The 14,445-nt window shown below is 40.7% G+C and overlaps 1 protein-coding gene across 2 annotated transcripts in view; it reads right to left on the bottom strand.

Moving 5' to 3' along the window:
* FGD6 (FYVE, RhoGEF and PH domain containing 6) overlaps nucleotides 1–14,445 on the bottom strand; it is a 75,675-nt gene that overhangs the window by 27,858 nt on the left and 33,372 nt on the right. For both annotated transcript variants that reach the window (XM_052774259.1, XM_052774260.1), the window contains exons 6-8: nucleotides 6,723–6,874; nucleotides 5,766–5,922; nucleotides 4,436–4,523 (exon numbers count right to left, since the gene is read on the bottom strand). In XM_052774259.1, coding sequence (XP_052630219.1) covers nucleotides 4,436–4,523; nucleotides 5,766–5,922; nucleotides 6,723–6,874 — 397 coding nt within the window. The remainder of the gene's footprint in view (nucleotides 1–4,435; nucleotides 4,524–5,765; nucleotides 5,923–6,722; nucleotides 6,875–14,445) is intronic.

Raw genomic sequence — 14,445 nt, 5'->3', positions numbered from 1 at the left:
TTGAGAAAAACAGAACTACAGGAAGAGAAATATTTGGCACTGTACTTTTATTTTTTGGCAAAGACCTAAGGGAGGATCCAAGAGAGAAGCATGAAGAGCAGGTTGAGGTGAAGGAAGAGGAACTGGCTGGGGTCTCCTGCAGGGAAGCAGGGAAGGAGCGCTGGGAGGTCTGGCTGGGCCACAGGAACACCCACAGCTTTCTGCTCTCCTCCAAGTTTTGTCTGATCATTAGCAGGCGCTGGGCAATGTGTGATCTTTTAAGACATGTCTGACATGGCACCAAAACCTCTCGAGCTAAACTCCATAAATATTGCATCCTTCACATCCCTCAGGATCTTGTGCTGCAGTAGCTACCAGACGTTCCAGTGCAATATTTAGGTGGGCACATATTCCATTAAAAACAAAGTTCATCTTGCTTCACCCTGGGTTATGCTGGTAAGCAGCTGGGGGGGGGGGGGGGGGGGGGGAATCAACAGGAGGTATTTTGAAAGGAACTGAGAAGAGTTCACATTGTTTTTAACTTGATTTAACCTGGAGGAACCTGTCACACATAGGACACCAGCCGCCCCCTCCTGCCCTGCCTGCCGAGGGGACGGACAGGGGCTCTCTCAAGTCGGAGCTGTGCCGTACTGCCCAGGCAGAGCACTCTTGGGGTTCCACCATAAAACAAACCAGTTAAAGCTTTACAATTGCGACTCCATCTTCATCAGGGCCAGCACAAAGACTCCTGTGGGCACGTCCCAGTAAAGAAAGTCCTTACAGCTTATACAGAAATACCAGTTTCTTAAAGCTGCCAACCCCACACTCACCTCTATGGACTGGGAACAAGAGGTGAGGTGGGTCTAAGTGACTCATCTGCAAATGTACTGCTGGCACGCTAAGAAACTGTCCCTAGTACACGGAGACATCCAATTTAATACCCAAAGTAATTGCACTGGAGACTTAAAACCAGAAACCCAACATGGGAACTGGTTCTTGGCATATTTGTGCTTTTATGACATGTTCCCCAAAACAACAACACTTTACATGACTCAAAAACATTTTTTGGATGGGTATATTCTAGCATTTTAAATCATATCATCAGTGAATAGAAGAGGGAGAATTAGAGATTTTAACGTAACTGCATTCATTTAAAATTCTGTATTTAAAAAGGCAGGCAGCTTTTGCATTACAAAACTGAAGCAGTCAATAAAACTTGCAACTGTAAAATCCTGAAAGTGATAATTACGTAATTTTCATCTTAATACTCTCTATGTATATCTGGTAAGTGGACCTCAGTTCATAGCTAAAACTCAGCTTCAGAGAAACATCAGAACAGATATTTTTAGTCTCTTCTGTGAATACACACTGGAAATCCTGCGCTTGCAACAACTTTCTGGAGGTACTGGCTTAAACTATATAGACAAGTGGATTTTGCAGACATGAATAACATTACAGTAAAAATTTAGCAAAAATATTCCTAGATAAAATAAATACAGAAGTCAAATATTAAGGTAGAATGGTATCTACAGTCTTCGCCAAAAAAATTTTCCCCTCTGAAATGTGCTTTAGCTGTTCAGACTAGGAAGACCTTAAGCATACCTTCAGAAAGGCAGACTTAGAAATTAAAATTCTTAACTCTGCTGGATACCCCAAAACACAACAAAAATCAATACAAAAGCACACAAGTACTGTTTCTGTGAGGAACAAAATTTCCTTATGCCCTACTTCTGCCTGACAGCAGCCAGCAATTCTGTCATCCTTTTTGCTGGGGGGCAGTGACTATCACTTCTTCTACTGCTAAAAAATCTCTTCTGCTTCATTAACTACTTTTTGTCTCAGGTTGCCTAATTTAATTAAGTTAAAGCAATCGTTCCCCAACACGTAATTGGCCTTAAGTCTGACAACTCTATTTCCAACCCGCAAAGGAGCAGCGTGCTCAAAGGCTGATTTTTCATCCCTCTCAGCCTCCCCTCACTATAGCCCAGTGAAGGATAATAAAAGACTCTCTCTCTGCAAACCTTATGTTGAGAAAAAGAGGAGAAAGGCTTATCCTGTGGCATTGAAGTGCCTGTTTGTGTTGTACAGTCTCAAGTCATCTACTCAAATCAGAGGGTTTTGGGAGAAGAGAATCACCTCTCCTTCATTTCTACTGGAAATCAGAGGCCTCTAATTAACCTCCCCCAAACCCCATCTAATATTTGCAGTAGAGAGCTGGGGGCCAGCATGTGGGGAAGTGGAAGTTCCCTTGCTGGACTGCAGAAGCTGTATAATTAAACAGCTGAGCTGTGCCTCTCCTTGGCTGATTTATGAGTCCACCTGCTCCTGCCTTTGTTAGTACAAAAGTAACTCCACTTCAAAGCACAGCAACAATCTCGTGATGTGACCGTGTAGCAGCAGGTTACCGGTACAAAGCTGTCCCACTGACACAGAACATGTAAATCGGAAGAAACCCCTGCTGACTCAGGCCCAGCAGCTTCATTTCCCAGATTATTTTTGCTCCTCTGCTCTCACCCGCTGCCCCCTCCTCCCTTGCCCACAGATCCCCCATCTTCAGCCTGGGCAGCTGCTGCATCACTGCATCACGCCCACTGCAACAATAGATCCAAATATTCTGCGTGTCCTCCAAAGGTTTTGCAGCACAAGTTTATATAGAGATTGCTCAATATTACACAGAGCTGCTGGAAGGTAACAGAGCAGACGGGTCATCCACAGAGATATGGAAGAGTGAGATTCTCAGTGAGAACAGAAATGCATGATAGCTTGAACAGACTGAAAATGAAACAGATCCAAAATAACACTCCCCAGCCCCAGCATAATTAAACTCCTAGTCTGACCTCTTTTATTGCTCCTATAGAACAAGAGAAAATTACTTTTCTAAATCAGCAGCCAGCATTGCAATCCCATTCCTGTCAATAGCATTTGCAACCCTATTTAAAGCTGGGCAGCCACAGTAAGGTCTGCAGACTGGGGACACCCACAGCAACCCCTATCACCACAGAATGATTTTTTTCAGGTCTAAAACAGCCTGTCCCAGCTGCAATGACAGTTAATGATCACGAGGAATTCCCCTTCAACATTTGAGTTTTGTTTCAGTGCCATTCACCCCTGACATCTCTTGCTTTGCTATGTATATCGACAATGGCATCTACTCCATCCTGATCCTCTGTTCAACCTTTTTAATTAAAACCTTTGAACTTATCCAAAGCGCTGCTGATTTCGGAGTGTGTAACAAGCCTATGCCATGCCCTAAGTCAGTACCTTTTTAAAATAAAGAAAATTCCCCAAATGCCGTTTTATGGTTTGATTTCATCAATTAAGGGTCACTAAGATTTCCCCCTACAAAGTAGTCCATTTAATAAGGGGTTTTCACCCTTTTTTCAACACCTGTGACTTTAATCAGATGATTAAAATGAAAACAGTCAATGTTAATAACTTGGTAACTGCTGTATAACACTTAAGTCTGTATCTCCCACAGCATCGCTAGTCTAAGTACTTGCTGGGGAAATGCCAACAAGCAGCTACAGAGCCAAAAAAAAAAGGTCACAGAGCATTTTATTTTGCAGTTACTACATAAACAGAGGCTATTTTTAAATTGCTCATCAAGAAGCAATGGCTTTCAAAAACAATGCCTTAAGTATTTCCAAATCCTTACAGGAGCCATCCCCCTCTTATAACAAACACATCTCAAAATACTTTACAAAGGAGGCCTCTATCGTTGCGCCCCTTTTACAGAAAAGAAAGCACTGCATCATGCAGATGACTTGCTCAAGGTCACTCAGACATGCCAGCGCCAGAGCAGGGTGTAGAGCCCAGATTACCTAGTCCCAAGCCAGCTCTTCAGCCTGCAGTGCCCCTGTAACAAGTCTTACACACTTACTGGTAAACATACGCTAAAAACATGTGTTTTGCCTTTAAAAGAGAATGGATTTTACAGATAAAACACCTGGGTGGCGGAGAAATGGAGAAGCTACTTGCAGAAGTTCACAGTTGCACAGACATCTTTCGCTTCCTTCTCCTAGCTCCAGTTTTCCTTGCTACCTTTTTCCTTCATAAACCCACCCCCCAAAACAAAAAAAAACAACCCCCCCCCCAACAAAAAAAAAAACCAAACCCAAAGCAAAGCAGGAGCATTCCAACTCTCTAAGGAAATTATGGGCTTCTGTTACCACAGAAACAAACAAAACCCACTGCAGTTTTTGTGTTTTCCAAGTACTGCTGAACATACCATCAGAGAACAAGCCACAGCGTTGGGAATATCAGCACCTCACTTGTGTTTCTTATTGCAATCTACTAACAAAGAAAGCCTCTAAACCCATGACATGTTCTTGAAAAAAGCTTCACATATCTGAAGTCAGATAAACACGCTTTACAGATGGATACGACCGCCTGAAAACAAGTTTCCTGGGACGTGTGAAGACTGGCTTCTTAAGCCTGCAAAAGAGCTTGACTGTACCTGTCAACAGGAGCCTGTACTGGGGAATCCTCTGAACTGGCTTGAGCAGATAGTGCTTGAGGGCCAGACTAGCACAGCGGGGGCTCATCTGAAAGAAACACCCAAAATGAGTAACGATTCTGTGGTAGTCAAGGGTTCCAGCACAGAAAACATACCTACCTAAACCACCGATTACATTGGAGAAGCTTTATCTTAAAAAGGTGCCACTACCACAGTGTTAAACACCACACTACAGAGCAAGCACTTCCGTGTGGAAGACTGCATGCAAAATTAATCATGCATTAAAAGACAGCAGTAAGCACTCATACTCTATGGATTCAAAACAGGTGCTTTTGCTTAGGAGGAGGAGAGGTGAGAAAGGTAGAAATAAAGGAAACACCGGTGGCAAGGGCAGCGTGCTCCTTTGTAATTGCTGTCAGCGTCCATTAGGCAGAAAGGCAGAGAAGACAGCAGTGCTCACTGTAGAAGTTTTAATTAATCCACACCTCTAAAGACAACACAGAATTAAAAGATCCATGCTTCAAAAATGTTAACTGTCTTGAGTTTGCATTCAAAATAAAGTGCATCTGAAACACCGAGTCCTTAAAAAGGCCTCTTATCTCCTTCCAGTCTCTGCTGTCTCTACCTCAAGCTCTTCCTTTGCTCACTCCAAGGAGCCTTTCGAACCACTCGTAAGCAAACAGAGCAGGGATTACCCAAGGGGAAAGCCCGTGTAATAGAAAGTAAATTCACAGTTTGTGTGGATCATGTGCTCAGGGAGCTTGCACCTCTTCTCCGACTTGTTTTAAGGGAGTTATGTAAAAATCTGGCAATGCTATTAGGGACATGAATCAGCTTTCATCTGATTGCTGCATGTGCTGGGTTTGAAACTTCTAGAAATATGCAGATGAGAAAATTCACTTTTTTAATGTTTCCAACTGAAATGAAACACTATTCCCATGAGCAAGCTACTGCCCTGTGATGTGGTAGAGAAATCGACCTGGTTACAATAGGACAGTTAATCAGTATGATCAGGAGACAAAATAATAAAAAGCAGCTAGAGATTTTATTAATGTGTCTTTGATGTAATTTGTAGCAAGTGCTGCATTTTCTGAAAATCAAGTTCCTTTATCATATCTCACAGTGGTAGCCAAAATCACCAGTTACTTCACAAAGTCTGAATTTACTTCTTTCCACTTCCACCCTACTAAGTCTCAAGCCAAGACTGCAGCAAAAAAAACCCCAACCCCAAAAAACCAGCAAATTGGAGGATAGTCTCTAAAGCCTTATGGAGGATCACAACTGCTGAAAAGCCACAAAATAGGATATATCTTACAAAAGACTACAGTACCTCAAAGTCTTTGACGACCGAAGCAAAACCTGCATTCTTCTTACACTGTTCATCTAATAGTGCAACATTTTTATCAAATTCCTTGATGTAAGTTGAATACATCTTTAAGTAGGGACCTTTTTTTACAAATATGTCAGCAATTCTTTGATGTTCGAGCCTAGAAACAAAAAATAGAGCAATTAGAAAGAGCTAAAAAGACTGTACATCTTAATCCTACAGCAAAACATCTCTTTCACAGTAAGATGTGCTAGTTTGCGTTCTGAACAAAAAGCTTACAGTTCAGCAGATAGGCATCCATCTCAGTAGCTACTCTGAAAAACCTTATCAGCCACACCTCAACACACTAGTTCGGTGTTAGATGACAACCACTTAATACACAGTCTGCTTAAAATGGTCTTGAATTGTTTGAAGACTTTAGTACAAGCTGGATTTCTGAGGAGACAGATCTTCAGACTTCAAGCTGCAGTCTCCATCCCTTAACAGCAAGCATGGGATTACAGTCTTTACCCATTTTGGCGCCTTTGTGTAGCTGATTTAGATACATCCACCAGTGTAACTGAGAATGGACTTCAATGGGATTGTGGCTGTCAATCAGCACTATGTCTGGTTAGTAGATCTCAACTACCTTTAAAATGCAAACCTCTCTTCAGGACAGCCTCCTTTTCCTCTAAGGGAACAGTCCACTTATCATGCCCATGCAGGGACCAGAACTTTCAATTAAAAATGAAATTTTAAATAAAAAAGTGAGATTGCTAAAAGCATGTATTGACATGCCTTCTGGACCTTTCTGGACACATCTAAATGGAAAATGATCTCCTGTACTTTCAAAGTCAATTCTGTCATTTAAGAAGGCACGTGAAACACAAACAAGAGTCAAACCGTGGTCACATGGAGCCACATAAGCCCCACAGATAAATTTCAACATCAAAGGAGTGGTATCCTTTTATTGATAGTCACCAGTGAGATAACCGCTCTTCCAGTTCCCTCAGGAGGTCCCGATTGAGTTCGTACAGCTGAGGTAGGTAGTACAGGATCTGGTTCAGGATTCTGTCCTCAATCACTGGCTTTCCAAGCTGCCTAGAGGCATGTGCCACAGCGTCCCGGAAATCCTGCCAGAGTACAAAGAGGACAGAAACCCCCCTTCCCATGAGCGAACAGCCTTCAAAGCACCAACACAGACAACGGCGTTCTCTCTGCAGACATTCCAGGCGCTGCTCCCTATTACCAAAGGCAAGGCGGGTACCATCAGGGTTATGTTTCTCTGCAGCTTCAACTTACCCCCCTGGGACTGCCTTAATCCCTTTGGTTTGATGCTGGAGCTTTACTTTCTTGCTCCTGTATGCATAATATAGAAGTTGTTCATTATTTTTATAACATGCCCTTAAGGAATGTGCTGGTACTACATATGAGGAAACTAAGGCGGGGGGGAAGCTTTTATCTGCAAGGGTGTTGGCAGCCTTGAGTATCTTTTTGCTAATATTTGGGTCAAAAAGCAAAAAAGTTATATCAGCTAATACAGTCATACTAGTTTTCTTAAGTCACCTACAAATGCCCTTTTGGAAGATGTGCCTCTTGGACAAAAATGTAGGGTCACAAAAAATTACTGTATGTAGCAGCTCTTCTACATACAGGAAAATTAACATCTAACAAAAAGATGTTGTAACAACGCGTGGGAACCATGAGATTTCAAACGTTAACAATGATCAAAAACATTGGTACCTTCAAAACGTTCACAAGGAAGAAGAAAATCCTGCTTACACTTGAAGGATTTTCTTACAGCATTTTTATGCTATAATCAGCTTTCAATAGAACAGAGCTGAGGCTTATTGGTCCTCATTAAACTATTTAGAATTAAAAGGTTGGCCCCACACAAGTCAGTATCTGTACTGAAACTCAGTATCCATCACAAGAGGTGTTTTCCCTGATCACATGCAAACACAATTTTCAAAAAATGTTATCAAGTTAGCATTTCACTTGATAAACAACACTGTCTAAACGAACGAAATAGAAATTCCGAATTAGGTGGTGCGGTGTATTACTGTGTCTCACTTGAATTTGGGCAACAGTGGAAAAAAGACAATCCATAACAGCTCTTTTTGAGTTTGTGGTCTGCTGAAACCTGGTAACACATTCACAATCTATAGGTATCCTGAAAAAGGTGACCAACATGTTCCTAAGTACAATGATGAGTTACATTTTAAATGTGCATGGGGTCCACATCTGCCTTTGAAAATCTGTAGGGTCCTCAGGTTGGGAAGAAAAAAAAAGAAAAAAAATTAAGCCCCCTCTTTCCCCCTCCCCAGGTCTACTACTACAGGTCTTACTAGTTATCTCATCAGTCCAGCATCTGGCACTATTTAGGGTCTCTCAAACTTAAGCCTCAACTTTCCCCTGCCCTCTCTCCGCATTACATCACCTCTGGGCAGCCTGAGCTCCAGACACACTTTCTTGCTTTGTGACCCTCTGGGTCATGAAGGCTGTGACTGGGCAGAGTTATGACAAGAAACTGAAAGGAGATACAGGGCGATGGCTGTGTCAGGGGAAGGCTGAGAAGGCTGAGAACTAAATGCAAGGGAGTTAAAAAACAGATGGCGTTATTCATATGGAAATGTTCTGTTTTACATCCTCCGTGCAGACTAGTGACATATAGGTTAACTACCAGCTGCATCTTATGGGTTTTCCTGACCCTAGGGCATTGCTTAACACTGAAATGATACATGGAATTACAATGGCAAAAGCTCAAATGAGGCATTCTGGAGAGCTTCATGCAAAATGCATCATCATATTATGATAATATTCTGTCATCACACACAATATACTGTATGTACTTTGCCATGGGATGAAACAAGAATTTTGTCTGAATGTTATAAAGGCTACTTGCACAATGAACAGAACAGCAGTTTTGTCTGTACCATAACTAGCAACCCAGGCTTTTCCCTGCCCAAACAATAAAAGGAGAGCAGGGAGCCATGTTTAAGCACCAGTAGATAAGACAGGAATGTCATTTGTAGTTAAGAGCATTTATTTAACTTCTAGATATAGCATTCAAAGAGTCTGCAGGATGTTTTCCAAATACAGATTTCAGTTTTTGACTTAGCTTGATCCAAAGTCCATCAGCTTCATCAGGCTTTGGATCACACCATGAAACACTATCATTAAAACAGCCAACCAAAAAAAACTGTTTCATCACCCCCTCTATCCTCCTTCACAACTGAGTAAACGGAGGAAGCCCTGCAGAGAGGAAACGCAGGGAAGAAAGATAACGCGAAGCTTTCAAATGATGCAAACCAGCCTGCTAAACAACAAAAGAGCTAAACTTCAACGTTTTTTCTCCCCCCCCCCCTTTTTTTTTAATTATCAAGTCTTCACTACAGAAGCAGTACAATGCATTTGTCACTGTAATCATATTAAGATTTATTTTTAAACTGGCAGTGGGTGTGAAGTAACTGTCATGCCAGGTTCATCTTGAGATAAACTTAAGGCAGAGAGCACATGCCTGAGGAGTGGGGGGAGGAAAAGTCAAACAAATGTAACAAGGTTGTAGTTAACAGTGTTTACACTGGCCTGAAAAAGTAATTTCTTATCCAAAAGGACAAAACATAGAATAGGTCTGGTTTAATTACCAAATGTTAACTACGTTAACTTCAAAAGTAAACCCTGAAATTTCACTCCAAAGGGTGGAAGGAATTCATATAAGGACAACTTTTTATACAAGTAGGTGAACGACTTAGAAATTACAAATTGCAGTAATAGTAATTTAACACACTAGAACCTAAATCCTTCAAAAACTAAATCCATTCACTGCTAAATAAAAACAGAATCGCTGTTGCAAATAATATATACATTGTTCTGGTATCTATACCTGCAAGAAGTGATTCATATAACAAATGTATTTAGCATGTAGTACTATATAACACTGCTAAAGAGCACTGCTTTCATCAGTCTGTTCAAAGACAGTCACCTAAGTTGTCCTAGATATTATTCTGTTTTAAGCAATGCAGCAATCCATTACAGTGAATTTTAAAGAGAGAGATTTTCTGATTAAAAATGAGCTTTTCAAATGTTACAATCTTACTCATTAAAAAGCCCTTGCCATGCTTTGGAATTAATGTGCGTATTTCACTGAAAAAACACCACTTGCAACTCTAAACAAAAGTCTCATATGCTACACGACAGAAAACAAAAAGATTATGCTAGTTATACTGAATCATCCCAGCTTCTTTCCAGGATAATTTTTCCTTTCAGATAGGGGGAGGCTATTGTGCACTTTCTGAAATGCTGGGTTACAGTTTCTAGTTCTACGTTATATTCTGGTCCAAAAATAATCTTCTGATACCACTTTTTACTGCTTAGGCAGAGGCAATTGTCTTCACACAGCTACTTTAAGAGGACGACACTCATCACTGTCCCTGGAAAGTACATTCTTTCCAAACCAGAAACAGTCTTAATTTATTCTAGACTAAGACAGCATCCCACTGGGTACTTGTCCATATAAAAATCTAGTTTAGGCAGTTTTAAAGGCTTCTGAGTACATATTGTTGCTGAATTACTGCCTGATAAAACATTCCCAACTTGAAAATGTTTAGGGAATTTTATTTATCCTATTAGTATACACTCCCCCTAGAGCTGTGCAGTTTTTAAACAATATTTGAGGAGGGTACCACTATTGCTGCTTTTGTTTCCTCCCACCCCTCCTTCAATACAGCTTCCTTAAATAAGCAAAGGGCCCTGATATCTGAAATAATTCTGACCCTGTTGTGAATCATCTGCGATCTGCCCACGCACTTCCCCTCTGCAAAGGCCCTGACTCACAATCCCTCTCCATTCTTTCCACGGGAGGATTCCCAGTGTGCAGCGAAGAAACCTGCCCGCGTCAGTCTAAGGAACAAAGGTACAAGTTTAGTTGTAAACCAAAATAAGTAGTGACCAGACTAAACCCTCGCTCAGCTGCTGACTGGGGTAAGTGCACCTTCTGGTATCTAATAGCTGAATGAAGATAACTTCAAATGGATGAAATTAAAACTTCTTGTAAACTTAACTAGAAAAGAAAGAACTACATGATCTAAATGTGGTCACCTATTTTACTCCTAAGGCTTCAACCAATATTCATCTTGGATCTGTGCTCCTAGAACATACCATCAGCAAAGCAAAAATAAACCATAATCCCTTCCACCGAGGTATAACTCCCAGCTAAATACACCTGCAGATAGCTCAAATATCAGTTTAATTTAAGGAAAAAAATATGTTTGCGCTTGGACAGTTTTCAAGGAACACACACACACACATATCCTACAAAGGGGAGGAGGGAAGGGGAGGAAGTTTCACGCTCTGGGGAACAGCCAGGCTGCTATATGTGACAAAGTGTAAACACGACTGCTAGGAATACAGCTACAGAAGATTTCACAAATACATTATTTAAAGAGGCAGTCTCAACTAGAGTTAGACTATTAGCCATAAACTGTTAAGTTAAACTGTAGCAATGATAGTTCATGAAGACTATGAGTAAGTGTGGATTGTGATATTTTTCAAACATACAAGATTGCTTCTGGAAAGCTGCCAAGTAGTTCCAAAGGTTTTTTCCTCAGGTAGTAAAATAATTTATAAGTCTTTAACAATATAAGATAGTTAATTTTTTACAATAATTGATGATTTGACTGTGGTGTATTCCCAGAATGTTATTTCAAGGAATAGGCTGGGTCATAGAACAATGTTTCCTTCCAAACCAAAACTATTTCATTAGCCTTCTTAATAAGATGACTACAGCTGCAATTCATTATCAAATGCCTCAATCAGCAATTCTAAAGCACTTCATAGACTAAAAATTTATCAACATATTCACCTCAGACTGGTCAAATATTGAAGATTTACCATATTCACCTCAGACCGCTCAAACATTGAAGATTTACAGTTGGAGAAAAAGGAGTTGGAGGTTGAAAGAATTTTTCACAGCCAAACAGTAGGTCAGTTGTAAGCCAGGACCGGAGGTCAGGACTTCCTTTGCTCCAAAACCCATAGCTATTTTATTTCTCATTATGCACATTACATTCTTTTTTCAAATCTACTATGAATTATTTTTCATATTTGGCTACAATATACAAGAAGTCTAAAGTTTTTTTAGATATATAAAACTAAATATATAGGGGAGGCTTTTATAAATATATATAATTTTGCAATTGTCTTCTGAAAATGGAAACATTAAATGAGAATTTCTCACTCTAAGTGTCTCTGGAAGGACACAGAATAGAAAAAAGAAAGATGCCTGACCTCTTATCTTCCTTCTCCAATAAGAGGCTGATCTCGTGGGTGCAGAAAAGTTGCCTCCTGACAACCCCCTACGTGCTCTCAGAGTCCTAATAAGGACAGAACAGGGGTCTAAGTCAGAAGCACAGACCTAAAGGCTCCAGCAAAACCCCACAGTCCTAAGCTTTTCTTTGCTTGCACAGCATAAAGTTATACTCTAAGCCTTACAGTGGAAGGATCCAGCCTGAAAAGCATGTTCCTCTGCTGGACCAGAAGCCTCACTGCCCATACCATAGCAACAGGGCAAAAACAAAATCAAAAAGAATGAGAGAACAAAGAGAGTGGTGGGTTTTGGCAAAAGAACAAAATTCGAACAAAAATGGAGAAAAGAATGACAGCAAGTAAGCCAGGCAGCTCACCCTTACAGCAGCAGGGTGCCGCTGAGGAGGTCCTCTCACTTGTGCAAAGCAACCCATTTCCAGAGAATCCCACAACAAAGAAGTACAAATGGCACCAATCCTGCCTTACTCCCTTTCCAGGAACACCAGGTGTTTTTTGGGCACAGAGCACCTCAGACAGCGATGACAAGCTTGTTTCTCTTACATCATTTATGTCTTACATCCAGTTCACTGTTCCTTCTTTTTCTGCAAGTGCCCTTAGGGAAGAAACAGCACTTCTCACATCTTCTCAACCCTTGTTTACCCTCCGGAGGCCATGCATGAACCATCCCACAAAGATGCATACAGATGAGCTCGTTTGATTTAAGCCCTTTTGTTTTCAGGAGTTTCTAACAGCATTTTACTGGAATCTTGTCCTCTAAAAGAACATTACGATAGTTACAGAAGTACAGAGAATTCAAGATTACATCTCATCTCCAATTACTCCCTCAAGCGATCCCATTCACCAAGTATGTTTGAGAGAGCATCAGTGTGCAAAGCCAGTTAAGTCCCTTACCTGTGTTATGACCACCTTATTTCGTATTATAGAAGCGTTCATCATTTTCTAGAGAACTTTTGTAGTCTGTCTTCAACAGAAGCAGTCAGGTGTACTTACAAATTGCGACAGTGTCCAAATAGCCTGGCACCCTGGCTTCTTGGAAGAGTTGCTCCACCTAACTTGACTTTATCAATATAAAAGAAGAAAAAGCTAAAAAAAATTTCACTGGTACTTGTAACCAGTTTGCAATCACATTCCCACCTTCTCAATTGCTTTAGACTCCACTTCAAATGCTCTAAGCAGTAGCAACTTAAAAACCTTTTACTTACATCAACAGTCCTGTTCTCTGGCTGTACTAAGAGCCGTGAGCTGCATTAACTGGCATTGGTAAAACAGACTGAGGAGAATACTACTAATTTCAGATCATTGCTAATGGATTAGTCACTAAATTTCAAGTATTCACTCTTTGGAAAACCACTAACAACAGATGGTTCAGAAGGTGTAACGGAGCCTCCCCTGACCAGCCAAATCTTTACTATGGGTAAAACAGCCCAGCATGGGGAGAATCTAAGTTTTAATTCCAGAAATCTGTCAGAAGTTGCTTGACTGGCAGTTAGTAATCCTGACACTGAAGCTAGTAAGCCAAAGTGGTTCAGTGCACGTGAAATCAAAAGGATAGTTTTATCAATGTTTAAATATTATCCATAAGAAATACATGATTAAATAAACAGATTTAATAATGTCTGTGATGAACACAGACAAATCCTCAGGCATACCACCCTGTGGAAATAAAAAAAAATGTATTTCTGCAACCTGTCTCAGGTATGGCAATTTTTATTTAATGAAGAATGCACACACACACACGGCCTCAAAACTGGTGCCCGCTCTGACAAGTCCCAAGGTTCCCACTGCAGGCCAACAGACAAGTTGAGGACAAAGTATTCCCTTGACTCCTAGCCTCACACCCTCTCTGTTAGACCAGGCTGAATACATGTCGATTGTTATTGTTAGCCAACAAAAACATTTCTAATGGTTTTTATTTGGCAGCTAGAAACCAGCATACTGTCATGAATAGAGTTGTGAGTTATGCATTAAAACAAAGCAAAACACATCCTACAGCACTGCACATTTACACTGTGCGGACAGCCTTAAGTTCATCCCAGAAACTTCCTAAATCCCTACTATTTTCCCTCTCCCACATTCTTCCTCTGCTTGCCTGCATCCTCCTCACCAACAGCCTTTTCTTCCAGTACTGTGCATGTTACCTGAAGAACTGGTACACTGAAAAGTGAAGACACCTTTCAGATGTAAGTTATATGCCTGAAAAATATGATAATTAAAAATCATATAGCTTAAAACTTGTCTATAATCATTAGGACAACTCTCTTCCTTTAACAAGTATTTAAACTTCAGTTCTATACTAGAAACCATGTTGAATATAAATAATATATTGACCGCAACGGCCTGACCCAGCTTTTAAAAACCAAGCTTGAACAGAGTAAGA

This window comes from Harpia harpyja, chromosome 23 (assembly GCF_026419915.1).
Source record: "Harpia harpyja isolate bHarHar1 chromosome 23, bHarHar1 primary haplotype, whole genome shotgun sequence".
Taxonomy (NCBI): Eukaryota; Metazoa; Chordata; class Aves; order Accipitriformes; family Accipitridae; genus Harpia; species Harpia harpyja.
This window is presented reverse-complemented; position numbering and strand designations above follow the sequence as displayed.